At 47.6% G+C, this 14,244-nt stretch overlaps 1 protein-coding gene across 3 annotated transcripts in view; it reads right to left on the bottom strand.

Annotated features, from left to right (window-relative positions):
• Elovl5 (ELOVL family member 5, elongation of long chain fatty acids (yeast)) overlaps positions 1-13,552 on the bottom strand; it is a 67,155-nt gene extending 53,603 nt beyond the window's left edge. For 2 of the 3 annotated variants that reach the window (XM_030244554.1, XM_011242807.2), the window contains exon 1: positions 13,124-13,251. In XM_030244554.1, coding sequence (XP_030100414.1) covers positions 13,124-13,238 — 115 coding nt within the window. In that variant the 5' untranslated portion in view covers positions 13,239-13,251. Of the gene's footprint in view, positions 1-13,123; positions 13,252-13,390 lie in introns of those variants that run through there. The other variant, NM_134255.3, reaches the window with a different exon arrangement.
• Positions 13,553-14,244: the final 692 nt, after the last annotated feature.

The raw sequence follows: 14,244 nt of genomic DNA, 5'->3' as shown, positions 1-14,244 counted from the left end.
CGAGAGAATGGCATTCTACCCTGAGAGCTCGGGTAGGCTGGACAGTAGCCAAAACGTGGAAGACAGTGGTCCAGGCATGGGCTGAAGGCATAACCAACAGAGACTACAGGAAGTAAATGTCCAGGCTGACTCCAAATAGAAGGGGAGCAATTGTACAAAGTGAGAGAGACTCAGGCATGATTGTGCACACCATTAACCCCAGCAGCTGGGAGACACGGGCAAGGACATCTCTGTGAAGTTCAAGGCCAGGCTGGTCTAGAGTTCCAGGAAAGCCACCAAGGTTACATAGTGAGACCTTGCAGGGTAGGAGGGGACGGATCAAGGAGGGAGGAAGGAAAACTCCTCCCAAAACACACACACACACACACACACACACACACACACACACACAACCCCAGGCAGAAAAGCCAAGGCCCTTAACATAGATGAGCCAGTGAACACATTCTCCTAGATAACAAACTGAGCTCCAAACTGGAAAGATGGGTGGGGAGTCAGTGTGGCAGAACAGAGGAACAAAGACTGGAGCTCTTCCGGGCACAGACCTTCTTCAGTGGATGCTTCCATCCCTCAAGAGTCATGGGCAATGGGGAATCAGACAGGCTGGTGGAGGGGTGAAGCCGACTCAGGACTGAACGAGTCAAGCTACTGAACACTCAGCGAAACCCAACCCAGCGGCTCCAGCTTCTACTCCCTAGAGAGACCGTGGCTGAAGCTGCTGCAGGAGGCAGACAAGACACGGTTTTCTAGCTGAGTCAGTAGGCACTGCTGTGTGTGCGACCAGGCTTGGTAAAGTCTTCAAATGAATCATTGAGATCTCATAAAGATGGTGGTATTTATGGCCTTGATACTGTTTTTTGCTTTTAGTTTAGCCTGGCCCAAAGTTTTGGGTTTAATGAGGAATCAATAAAACATTGGTTCAAAGACTTGGAAGAGGGGGCACTATATTGTAAATTACAACAAAAAATAATTTAGGGTAAAAACACTAGGAAGAAAGGGAGGGGCAGCGATCACAATATGCAATCACTTATTCTATAAACATTTACGTGAAACTACATGTCACACGATGTCACACGACATCACACGATGCCACAGACAATGGCAACTGCCCCACACATTTCATGCTAACCGCATCTCTACTGTAGTCAAGACACGTCAAGGGACTGACGCATACCAAGGTTTTTCTATGGTTTTCCTTAAGGTTTTTCCATGACCCAACTTTTTAAACTAGAGGTCACGTTACTGGAAATCATGAAAAAAGCAACATGCAAAGCTGGGAACAGTAAAAGAGTCTTGAATGCACAATGACCAAAAATTAATTCCACATCAAACACGTAATGAACCCAAGGCATGTCTGCCTGAGCCCCTGCCCCCTGCCCCCTCACGTATGAACACTGCACTGCCTACGGCAACCTGCCTTACCCCAGCCAATGCCGGCTGAAACACCTCAGAGCTCAGCCTAAGTGCTGCTGTCCACTACAGACTGCATTTCTGCTCTGCATTTCTGCTCTGCCTTGAGAGAAGCATAGTAGTTCACTTATGGAAAACAAAGACACTTAATATTTTCCTACTGACATTCCTTGGCATGTAAGGACCAAACTAGTGTATTTTGATACTATATGGTTTTAAGTATATTCAATTTTAAAAACTGCCGTTGAAGCTGCAAGCTTGGATTTCACTAAAAAATAAAGCAAAACCAACCAAACAAAACAAAATCAGGATGAAGTTTAGCTTGGGATTAGGAAGGATTTCCAAAGTGGTCCTAAATTAACTTCTGCCAATTTGTACCACATATTTATGCAAAGCAGAATCCTCAATACTGATAATTACATAATCAAATCAATCAACTCTGAAAAAAACACTGAGGCTGCTTACAGCTGGAGCTGTTACAGCTCTCCAGGATTTCTGAGTATGACTGCTACTTCCTGGGGGCACCCAGTTTCACTCACATCATACAACTTAGGGCTCACGTGCCGCTCTACCCAGTAGGTGCTCCACACAGTAGGCCCCCCACACAGCAGGCCCTCACTACTCTTCTCGTAGCTAGTCTCAGCTCTTAAGATTCAACTCAAAAGCCACCCACCCACCTCCTATGTCTAACTCTCCAGGCCAGAAACAAGTCTACTTCTCTAAGATCCCCGACTCTCCCAGAAGCTGTAATGTGGTGGCTCACTCCTACAAATCCCAGGCCAGCCTGGACTACAGAGAGAAACCCAACTGCAAAGACACCAAGTGAGTGACCAAGAAGAGTTTCGTGTGTAACGTGACAACCTGAGACCAAGCCCTGAAACCCTCCCTGTGCCCCTTTCTCAACCAATATAAAAATAATAACTTATTTTAAAACAGAATAGCCTGAGACCCTGCTCGGGCAGCTAGTACCACTTTTGGCCAGCTAGGGTTAGTGCAGTCCTTAGCCCTCACTGGAGAAGTCTCTTTTTGCAGAGAGTGGAGGTTAAACAGAGCCCCACAACTGATCAAAGAACAGAGCAAGTGACTGTACGCTGTACGGCCCTAAACAGAACAGCTAAACCACCTCTCCCTCAGAGGCCTGGCAAACACAGCAGGTGAAGAAACAAACAGAACAATTCTTCGAGTCAGAGGCTGGGTTACTGTAAAAAGGTGTTTTCCTGACCTAAGGCCATCGTGTTCTTGAACTCAGGGCTGTGGCTGCCATACAAGATCAAGCCAGTCAGCCAGTCAGCATTCCAGCACTAGTAGAAGGAGAGACCCTGAGGCCCAACCCCTAACTGGGAAGGAAAAGCCCATTTTCAGAGATGTGGCCCCTCGCAAGGTACCCATTCAGTGGAAGGCCCTACATCTGTGCGCATCCTGTGGCCACTGAGTGGACTCGGGTGTAGTGAGGGTGTTCTGGAAGATGATCAAAACATACATATATGAAAAGTTCAAAGAAGAAAAATAAAACTAAAATACCAATGTCCACAATGCCCTAGCCTCTGAAAACAGCACATCAGAGACATAAAGAGGTTTAGAGAAAGTTTCTTGTATTGCTCTGTTTGAATTTCTCTGCAAACCCCAGAGCAAGTATAACAGGCCAGATGATTTCTAAATTCCTCCCCAATCCCTAAAGTCTATTGATTGATAAGACCTATTTGCTCCTACCAGAGCTACCGTCCAACTGAAGCTAGCATCATGCCTCTACTGTCCTTACACAGCCCCTCTCAAATGGAGCTACTCTGTCTTTAAGACTTGCACCGTTATTCACTGCTCAAAACCAGAGGAAAGTTCAGACTCCTCTGAGTAGCCCCAGGGCCGACACTGGTAGCTTCCTTTCTCACAGGTTTCCTGACTCTCATTCCTCACATACCTGTCTATCCCCGGCAGCATGTCTATTTCCTCTTTCTCCCCGACTGCTTCCTGCTTCCTCCTGGCTTTCCAATCTGATCAAAGTCTCCATGACTGTCCCCTGGTACTCCATACGATCTTACCACAGGCCTCACCACTAAGTTAATGTGTTCACTCTGTCAATGGCCTCCATCAGAGTCTGGCTGGCCTACAACTCACTTTGTAAACCAGGCTGGCCTTCAATTCAATAGATCCGCCTTCCTCTGCCTCCCAATGCTGGGATTCGGAATGCTAGGGCCCGCGTTCCTCAGATCCTCAGAGGGCAGCACTGTGCTCTACAGCAAGTGAGTATGCATAATCAATGAATCAGGTAGCCTTGTGGCTACTTAACCCAGCTTTGCCCATCCTCACCCTGGGCATGGTGCACAACAAAATAAGGTTCCAAAGGGCGGCTAGTCGATATCATTTAATAATGGACACCTTCAGTATTTACACATCGGCTTGACCTTATGGCTTTTTTGGGAATAGTGCCATCAGACTGTTCTATCTTGGGCACATTCAACCCCCAAAACTTACAATGTGATATGCAAATAAACACCACCTTTAAAATAGCACTCATCACCCCTGGGGGGTGGGGGGTGGGATGAGTGTCTAGCGGATGGACTGAGCTGCTGAGGTTTACTCGGCTTAGCCTGGAGACCTGGCCCAGTTCCCTGATCAGGTGGGCTCCTCGTCTGCGAAGCCTCACGTAGCTCAGGGTTCTCAGGGGTCCCATCAGCTTCACACGGCCATGTGTAAAGGAAAGCACATAGCTCAAGGACACATCAGATACCCACACTACAGCCGGAAAAGCTCACGTTCTGCAACAGAGAAAGTCTTCCCAGGAGGAGCCTGAGAAACTGTGAGAAGAAAGATACTGGCCATTCTCATTTTTTTTTTTTTAAAAAGAGAAAACTGAGGCACACGATGGTTAGCATGCCAAGCTAAACAGTCAAGGAGTCAGAGTACCCAGAGTTCAGCCAGAGTCAGAATCAAGGAGAAGGTGAGGTTAGCCTTGGCCTTTCACTTAGCCGTTCCGCTTAGCTTTTTAAATAGTGGGAATAGACACAGATATAAATGAGGAAGCTATCTAAATAAAACATGACACGGAGACAGGAGTAAGGGAACACAGGGGGAAAACAAGTCTTAAATGTCCAGATTAAGAGGCACACACAGGCCACGGGGTCAAAGGATGACGGGCCTGAGGAGACCTTTAGGCTGGACCAAAATGATCCTATCGACATGCCGGAAAGCCACTTTGGCAACAGACTACAAGGGAGACAGAAAGGAGACAGAGTGAAGCTGTAGTCACTAACTAAATGTGCTGAGAACGTTCAAGCAGCAGACAGGGACAGGACAGGCCTGGGTGGACCACACCTGGTGACTGACAGGTAGACAAGAGTGACTGGCTGAGATGAGGGTTGTTCTAGCTTAATAATGGCTTAGGCAAACTAGTATAGACTAATGCGCCCTATCACGCAGCAAACACAATAGCAGGATTCTTGGTGACAGCCCACGTAGACTTAGATATGAGAAGTCAGCAGCCCGGAGCTCAGAGGTGGGCTAGAAATAAACAGCAGAGAGGGGCCATCGGTGAGTGAAGAGCTTTGCAATCCCACCAGCAGATCAGCTGTGAGCTATGACAGTGTCTGCAAATGTTTACCACCATCTTAGAGTCCAGATCCCCGTTTCTCAAAACTATGAGAAATTCAACTTCTGTTCTACAATTCAATGAAAATCAAGTGTCCGGGCTATGGTGCGATACATCCGTGCCTGGAACCTCAGCCCCTGGGGAGTTACAGGATGAGTTCCAGGGGAGCCTGGGCTCTGTATGAGACTCTGTGTCAAAAACACCACCACCACCAAACAAACAAACAAACAAACAACAAACACACACACACACACACACACACACACCAACAACAGCTACTTTATCTGGGAGTGCAGCTCAGTGACAGTGCATTTACATACATGGTTTAAGTCCTGGGTTCAAAATGGAAGGGAGGGAGTGAGGGAGGCAGAAGAAAGGGATGCATGGTCTCAATGTTCTCTGGTCACAGCCAACCTCCTTTGGGGTCACTAGGTCCATTCCAAACTCTACTTGTCTTGACAATGAAGCCACTGCAGTATTCATAGCCTGTCTAGGGACATGGAGGTCCTGACAGATCTTAGGGACATTTGAAATGTAAACAAGTAATTAATTTTTTTAAAAAAAGTCTCAATGGAGAAGCTCCCACCCGTTCAGAGCAACTACCTTCTTGTGTGAAATGCACTTGTACAAAAGACAGCAGCCAAGACATCAAGACAACTCTAGCTGCTTCCTTTCCCACAGCTGCCTTAGAGGCCGGGCTCAGATGGACAGTGCTCTGCCTCAGTGGTGCAGTGAACAACTAACTCAACAGGCCGCGAGTGCAAATAGCTGCGAGAGGAATATTCACAAGGTTTTTAAGCAGTATTTTCTTTTTTGGGTAGCTACTTAAAATTCCTATCTGATTGCAGTCTCATGGCTGATGTGAGCACTTGAATATTCAAAATAAATTCTAATGTTCTCTAAGCTAATTTGTACAAAGCGTACAAAGGCTGTATTATAGTCCAAGTTAAAATTAAAAGAGAGGAGAGGCATAACAGAATTATACAATCCCTCAGCAGAAAATGACTTAAAAGGTTTCCATTCGAGCCCGTGTAACCTTAAGCAAGCAATATGAAAACACACTTCTTTGTTAAAGTTCGACCAAACATCTGTATCTTATAACTACTTCCAGTGTGTGGAGGTGACTGCAGGGCTCCCAGAACCAAAACGTGCAGGCTATTTTTCAAAGCCGGTTTGCAATGTTGTAGTTTTTAAAAAGCAAACATAATAATAGTATTTATGTATTCATCTCTTCTACAGATTGTGGCCCAAGGTCACGATGGTTTTATTATCAGATTCCTTGCTAATATATAAGCCGTCATATGACTAGTGGTTTTATTTTAGGAACAAAGGTACTTTCAAGTCGTCTCAGTCGTGTCAGACAAACCTAGTGACTATGCTCACCTAGAAGGAAGATTCAGTGCGGAGAAGCCGGAGGGATCCCAAGAGAACAGAAGGGGCAGCAGGTGCCTCCGGCTGAAACACCAGCCCAGCGCACCAGCTCTAACAGAGCAGAATGACCTCGTGTCCTCAAACCACTAACGACTGACACGTCCATTCTCAGGGCATAGAGGATGCTCCTTATGGAACCTGGGTGCCTTTCCTACCCAGTGCAGCATACACCTCGCAGACCTCACACCATGTAGAGAAAACCCACTGGGGCCAAGTCCACATCAGGACAGCAACTCGGGCTTCCCTAGGCCAGTCAGGAGGCTTCTCAACACTGGCTTCTTAGACCAGCAGAGTCCTGTGTCTGCACTTTTTGTTTTCGCAGTACTGAGAACAGAATTGGGGCCTTGGGCAACCTTAAGCAAGCGTTCTGCCTGAGATGCTCCACCAGCGCCATTGTTCAAACAGACAAGCCTTATGTTCAGACTATCTAAAGGTAAGAAATAGAAAGTTCCCCTCTTAAGCCCTGACCACAAGGGTCATTAGTCCCTGTTCACTTCCTCTAAAGCTCTGCTTAGTTACAGTCAACAAAGCATTTATGCTGTCACCAACCTCCCAGAATGGGATGGACATGAACTGCGCTTGCCTCCTGTGCCTTCTGACGAAGGGCTGCCCATGCAGGTGCCCTTAGGGGTTAGAGCACTGCAAGGGCCTAGGAGACTCCGAGGCGGCACTCGCCTGGCTCTGCACAGAACTCTGAACACCGAGGTACCATTCCTAAACCCGGTTTCTCATCTGTAAAACTCAGGCTCTTACCTTATAAGGTCCAGTGAGCTACTGGAAATGAAATAGTTTATGCCGAGCACTTAACCAAAGTGGCTCGTGGTAAAAACAAAACAAAACAAAGACCAGCTCCATTTTGCACACACCAGTGGGTGTATGCCTGCCCTTGCCAAGCTATGGCCCAGTTTATTCTGTGGTAGAACATCTTCTAACCTACCTTGAAACATTAAACAATGCTTCAAGTGGCATCCTGTACAGAGGGAATTCTTACCTGCAATAACCAGTCGATCCCCCCACTTAACTTTCACACATAATATTGATGGATCCAGCACCACTCAAAGTGGACGCACTTGGTATCGGAACTGTCAACACATGCTGGGATCTTGGGGAGGTGACATAACTTACCCATGACAGCCCACACTTCAGTAAGTGTGGAAGCCTACTTGGGTGTGTGGCTGCTAACTCGGAAGGCACTGACTCTTAACACGTGCCCTTCAGCCTGCCTTCCTTAGATGCATGCATGATGTTCCTTTAAATGCATCTCAGATCCTAAAGTGCATTTAAATTCCCAAGACATTCGCCAGTTCTGTCAGAATTGAATGCTAATTTTCAATTGTGCAAATCAACTAACAAAACAGCTGACTGGGGTTCAGTAACCTCTGTAAATATTAATTTGTTTCTTCTCCAAAGAAGCAGGTGTGCCTTGAACACTACCCCTGGGGACTCACCATACTGCTGAAACCCCAGAGAAGCAAATGAGTAATTACTGAATTTGGTATCCTGAGAATATTCTTTAAGGGAGGAGAATTCATAACAATCACTTTGTCACAGCATTTACTGGGTCAAGACAAAGGGGGAACAGAACTCCTGGCCTTGGAAACACAAAACACATCCCTGAGAGGCCAACTCCCCAGGTCTGGTTCCAATAAAGCCCATTCAAGACGGCTTCCTAGAAGTAGCAAGAAGTAACTGTTAACCAGGAGAAGAAAAGAGCAGGGGGGAGATCAGCCAGCAGAAAGCATCCCGAGCATGAGGGGACATTTCTAGCCTCATATAGGAACTAAGAACGCACTTAAAAGTCACAAGTGTTTTTCAAGAAAATGGTTATTCGAGTTAGAAAAAGCAAGCCAGAATCAACACTGAAAAATCGTAAACCTCAAACAATGTAAGATGTGAAGCCAAAAGCACTAAAGTCTCTCTGGCAATAAGGAGTCCTGGGGTACCCCTTACTACCTGACTACAATTACAACTGAATGTCATACACAACAGGTGGGGAGAGAAGGGACAGGAAGGGTAGGAATCTAGTCTCTGTGTAGTTGTGTACCTGTGGGCTTGGGGAAGCCAGAGGGCATCCTCATGCCATTATACCTCAGGCGCTGTCCTTTGGGGTTGGGGACACAACAGGGTGTCTCATCGGTCTGTAACTTTCTGAGGTGTCAAGTCTGGATGGTCAGGGACCTCCAGGAATCTGCCTACCAATGTCTCCTAGTGCTGTGACTACAAATGGATGCCATCGCTCCCAGCTCCCACCCAGACCCCACCCTCAGCTTTGGGTTCTGAGTACCTAACAAGTCCTCAGGCTTGCCAAGCCAAGTCACCTCTCTATGCTGCAATTTAAACGTCTAAAAACGCACCAAGTCGGACTGTTTTAAGCCCGGGGTCACAGAGTTTGGTACAGTAACATTTATGGGTTGAAATCAGGGCATGGGAGGGAGGCCCTATCACAGAAACTTACATTGGGTCAGATGTGTTACCTTAACAAGTTGCTTCCCTAGGCTGAAACATCTCCTAGATCCAAGCTCCGAAAGTCAGAAGAGCAGCAGTTTGCTTCCACTGCTTCAATCCCCCCACCAGTTGTCCTGCTGAGACCTAAGAGATCTCAACTTTCATTCTCAATCCACTGCCAAACAGAAACAAAGGGTTTATTCTTGGCAAAACTGAAACTAAGAAATGTTAACCTTTCATCTTTAATGGGGGAGGAAGGGGTAGAGAGAGAGACAAACAGACAGACAGACACCAGGGCTCAAAACTAATTTCTCATGTTGATAGCAGGTGAAGATAAGGGACAACGCAGCCAGTTTTACCCACCAATGCCCATGCCTTTCCAAACGTCAACACTAGCTAGTACACGTGTGCTTTACTCGAACCGCGAATCCCGAGCCTGTGCTTTTTCAGTCTGTCACATGCATTTATTGTGGGAGGTAAGCCAGACTGTTACCGCTCCATAATCTCAGGCTCTCTCCACAATCCGAGCCTCCATCCTAGCCAAGCCATCCTATATGCCGACAAGACTCCTATTTCCCTATTTCCTAAGCACAGCACCCAGTGTACTCCGGGGCGGGGGGGGGGGGGGGGGGTGGGGGGGGAGCTCTACTTGTAGTATTCTGTTACGAGACATCTCAGGAAAGAAGACAGGATTTGGCACCAGCACCGTCTAGGCTGCATGAGTTGTGACCTTGGGCAAGTATCTAAACTGAGCATCTTCTTATAAAGTAAGAATCCTCTGGTATCAATTAATAGAGTCTGAGTGAGGTCCGATCTCAGGAAGTGATCTAGTACTCGGACACCACCACCTTAATAACTTAGCCGTTATTACAGCACAACCAGGCTAAAGTCGGACTTCTGCTGTCTCTACCAGCTTCAGTCACCTGCACTTCCTTCTTGTTCAGTGATTCCATACTTGTTCACACTCCAAACTTCCCCTTATTTTCAACAACCTGGTGTTAATGCAAGCCCTCCCTAACAGCCAGTATAGCAGCCAGTTAGGTGAGGTTGAGAGTCAACCCACCGGTGGGATGAATACCAGGTTATCGGATCCTTCTGCCTGGCCGTGCTTAAAGGGGCCGAGGCTTAAAGCAAAGCACCTCAGGGGGAATCCAGACAGTTCCTAGGAGTCATCTTGTAAAATGAGCCTAAGGATCTATAACCAGCATGTCAGAGGACTGCAGTGCACTGGAGCAAAGGTCTTGCTTTCAAGGCCATTACAAAGGTGCGATGGTAAGCTTATTTAAACTGGGCTTTGCTTCGTGAATCAAAAGCACCCTGACCAATTCAGTCTTATTAGGCACTGCACTATCTGACGGACAGTTGTGCCATGTGTCCCAGAAACCTACCTCTGGCTCTCTTTTGGTGTAAAGTATAAAATAAGTATGCACAAAAGGGCTCCCAGTGTAAGCCAAACCAAGAAGCCTTTTGGAATCACAAACTGCTTCACTCATCTTTGGATCCAAACACCCCAGCCATGGACATATTTAACACATACCCACTAAGTCAGAAAGTTAATAAAAATGAATTGTGGATTGGGGACATACCTCAGTTGGTACACTGCTTGCCAGACCTGGGTCCCATGCCCAGCACAGCCCAGACCAAATGTTAACCTATACCTTATTATCCCTGTGCTTAAGAGATAGAAGTAGGAGGATCAGAAGTTGAGGGCTGACCTTTCAGAAACCCCTAAGATGAGGTCGGCCTAGACTACAATGAGACCCTGTCTTAAAACAAATGAATCAAGAATAGGATAAATACAGGAACATACTTCAGGCAGACTGAGAAGCAGCAAATTGTTAATCCTATGGTTTAGTGTGTGTGTATTCTACTTTTGCCTGCCAACTTACAATACCATAGACCACTTCCTCTCAGTTACCTGTCTTTTCCTGCATGCATTCCCATTCAGAGGCCATTCACATGGCTGCTTTCCCCCATGCCTCGTTTCTGTTTTTCCTGCCTCAGAGAGTTGAACCCAGAAGTTCACACGTGCTGAGTTTGGTTTAAGATGGTTCAGCACATGGTTAGAGTATTTTAAGTTAGCAAATAGCACAATTACATAAATGACATGTAGCTGACTAGACAAACAATCCAACAACAGACAGATGTAGTGAGAAGCTGGAATCCTGGAGATAAGGCTGTGTGTTTTTCAGAAAGTCAACATCTCTGGGCCTTAGCTCCAGGTTTGTTTGTTTGTTTGTTTGTTTGGGTGATTTGAGACAAGGTTTCTCTGTGCAGCCCTAGCCCTGGAACTAGCTCTGTAGATCATGCTGGCCTTGAACTCATAGAGATCTGCCTGCCTCTGCCTCCTGAGTGCTGGGACTAAAGGCAGGTGCTACTATCACCTGGCTGCTAGTTCCAGGTTTTTTAACAAAAAGATGGGTAATGGGACTCCCTAGAGGACCCTGGTTTGTGGAAAGAAACACTTAGCAAATCTGTTCTTAGCATCAGTTCATGACGCAGGATTGAAGGAGCTCAGTGGCAGTGTTTACTCAGCACGTGTGAACTTCTGGGTTCAGCTCTCTGCAGCAGGAAAAACAGAAACAAGGCATGGGGAAAGCAGCCATGTGAATGGCCTCTGAATGGGAACGCATGCAGGAAAAGACAGGCAACTGAGAGGAAGTGGTCTATGATATTGTGAATTGGCAGGCAAAAGTAGAATACACACACACACACCTCACACACACACACCCCTGGGAAGGTTAGTGTGTGTCAGAGTTTTTTTGTTAGGCAACAAATATGCTCTACTCTGCCATAGTTCCTGGAAGACAAGGCAATTTTGCCTCGATTTGTATGTAGACTTCAAGTTGGAAATCTAGCACAAAGGTGAGTACTTCCCCTCTAACAGCAGCACAAGCAGTAATTAGCGGAACTGCTGGGGGAAAGAATTCTGTGAACAACAGGCATCCAAAGGCTAAGGCTCTGGCCAAGAGAAACACTGTTAATCCCAGGGAAGGAAAAGGAAACATTTATCAAACCACTATTTAGCAGACCCCCTGTTGGGTTCTTCCATTTACAGTCTCTTGAAACCACCTAATAAATAAATCAGTTACATGGGACCCGGCTGGCTGACAAGGAAACCGAGTCAAGTAAGAACTACTTACTAGTTACCTATTTTGAAAAACCCAACACCCATGTTTCCTATTCATGGTTAAGTTTACCCTCCATTCTGTGAAAGTATATAACATTCCTCCTTTCTGTCTTCAGTTCCAAACTGAAAGACAAAAAGAGAATAGAAAAGGAGATGGCCTATGGTGGATGTTCCTGGCACTGACGTTATCAGGAGAAAAATCTCAAAGGAAAGTAGCCCCCCCCCCTTTTTTTTTTTCAAGGTCAGAGCTTTCGCAGAGAAACCCGGCAGTACTGGGACTGACTAGATAAACGATGCACCTGTGCCCAGCCATAGATAAAATCTACGGTGTGCATTCGCATTCATCTAATGCAAAGCTGACTGTATCTGTAGATTTTTGACCCAAATGCTGTGGCCTGAGACTTTGCAAAAGCACAAAGACTTGCAAGTACAAACCAACAGGTTATAACTGCCAAGCGGTTAGAGGAACGAATTACAAAACCAACAGACAACACTGGCCCTCCTGTACAACTGTACAAAACACTTCCTGCCACCAGCCCTGACATTAAAAAAACAGAAAGACAGTCGAGGCTTGGGAGGAGGGCTGCTCGCTCCCCCACAATTTCTTATCAGACTTCTCCCCGGGTATCCTCCAGCTAGGGAGTCATGCGTTGCATTCTTTCAATCGCCCCCTCCCCTTACGAAAATTCATCCAATGCATCCTTCAAATTTGCAATCAAGGCGCCTGGAGATAAGCATAATGTAATCTAGAGCAGGGACGCCAAGTTCAAAGGTGCCGAAGGCTTCAAGATCGTCTAAAAAGAACTCTCTCTGGACCTTACTATCTCCACCTCAAGGATAGGGGAAGGGGAAGGCTTGCTGGCAAGCAAACAATAAAGGACACTTTCCCTAAAACTCTGAGCAGCGCACTTTATGGATTCGCAGACTCCAGGCCGTTACCCGCAGCTATGCGTCCGCGTCTCCACCCTCCCGGGGCAGGCTGGGCTGCAGATACCCGCTGGAGTGGTCGCGGGAAAGCGGGCGTCCCTGGCAGCAGCAAAGGAGAGGAAAGCAGGGAAAGGCCAGCGCGCGGCCCCAAAGCCCGGTACTGCACGGACCCACGCGGACTCCTCCTCGGCAGCCCTTACGGTCGCTCAGAGAAAGCTCGGAGGAAGATCCAAGCGCGCCGCCATCCTTCCCTGCGATCTCCGCGCCTGTCAGTGCGCCAAAGTGGCTGCCACCCACGAACAGGTGCGAAAGCATCCATCCCGGCGGAGCTCCGCTCGGCCCGCGCCCCGCGCTCGCCGGGCCACGGTGCCTGCCGCCCCCCGCCCAACCCGGACCTCACGGCGCCAGCAGCCTGGCCGCACCCCAGTGCCTTGGCACCCGCCAAGTTCCTGAAGCAGGCGGCTCACCTCTCTGCCTGAGCGGCTACGGGGAGCACCGGACGGCAGCAGGACCGCGCGAGCAGGAGGATGTGCAAGCGGGCGCGGGAACAGAAGCAAGCTGCAGCCGCGATGCAAGAGGAAGGCGCCCGGCAGCTTCAACCCCGGCGTGGGCTGACCGTGACGTCACAATGGCGCGGCCAGCCAATCCGAGCCCGGAGGCAGGATCAAGCGCTATGATGTCATGCGGCCTTGGAACCAATCCTGGGGCGATAGAACTTTCGTGATTGTAAATTCCAGAATCAGATGCGGTGAGCAGAGGAAGCCAGGGTTGGTCTCCTGTGGTTCACGTGTCTCGGGGCAGTTTTCTTGCTTCTTCCTAATAAGCCTGCGTGGGACGCAGAGTCTGCGCAATAGCCACAGTGAAGTTCTGGATGCCCTGAACTCTTTCCAACAGCCGGGGGGCAGGGGCAGGCTTGGCGGTGGTTTTTTTGTTTTTGTTTTTGTTTTGGCAGGTGCCCACCCACCTAACGGGTTTCGCCACCATTGTGAAGGGGACCCTTTTCATGGTTTTAGCAAGGGTTCTAAAACCTAGGTGGAGCTGCTGTTGCGCAAATTGAAGCAACAGAAATCACTCAGAACTTTGCAACCGTAATTCTAGGATAGGTTGATCACACACTATTGGGAGTTTTGATATTTCTACTCTACGAAATTATCAGTCTTGTAATGAAATACTGTAATGTCTTTCAGCTGGGCAAATTCAAAGACTTAAAAGGGACGCAGGTACAAACATAAGAGCCTTTCTAGTTTTCGCTGCTGTTTGATAAATCAAGGCCTACAACTCTTACTTCAAACGTTAGAAATGTAACCTTTTGTTGTGCCCC

Source organism: Mus musculus, chromosome 9 (assembly GCF_000001635.26).
Source record: "Mus musculus strain C57BL/6J chromosome 9, GRCm38.p6 C57BL/6J".
NCBI classification, from domain to species: domain Eukaryota; kingdom Metazoa; phylum Chordata; class Mammalia; order Rodentia; family Muridae; genus Mus; species Mus musculus.
Note: the sequence above shows the minus strand (reverse complement) of the source record. Positions and strands in the feature narration are given on the sequence as shown.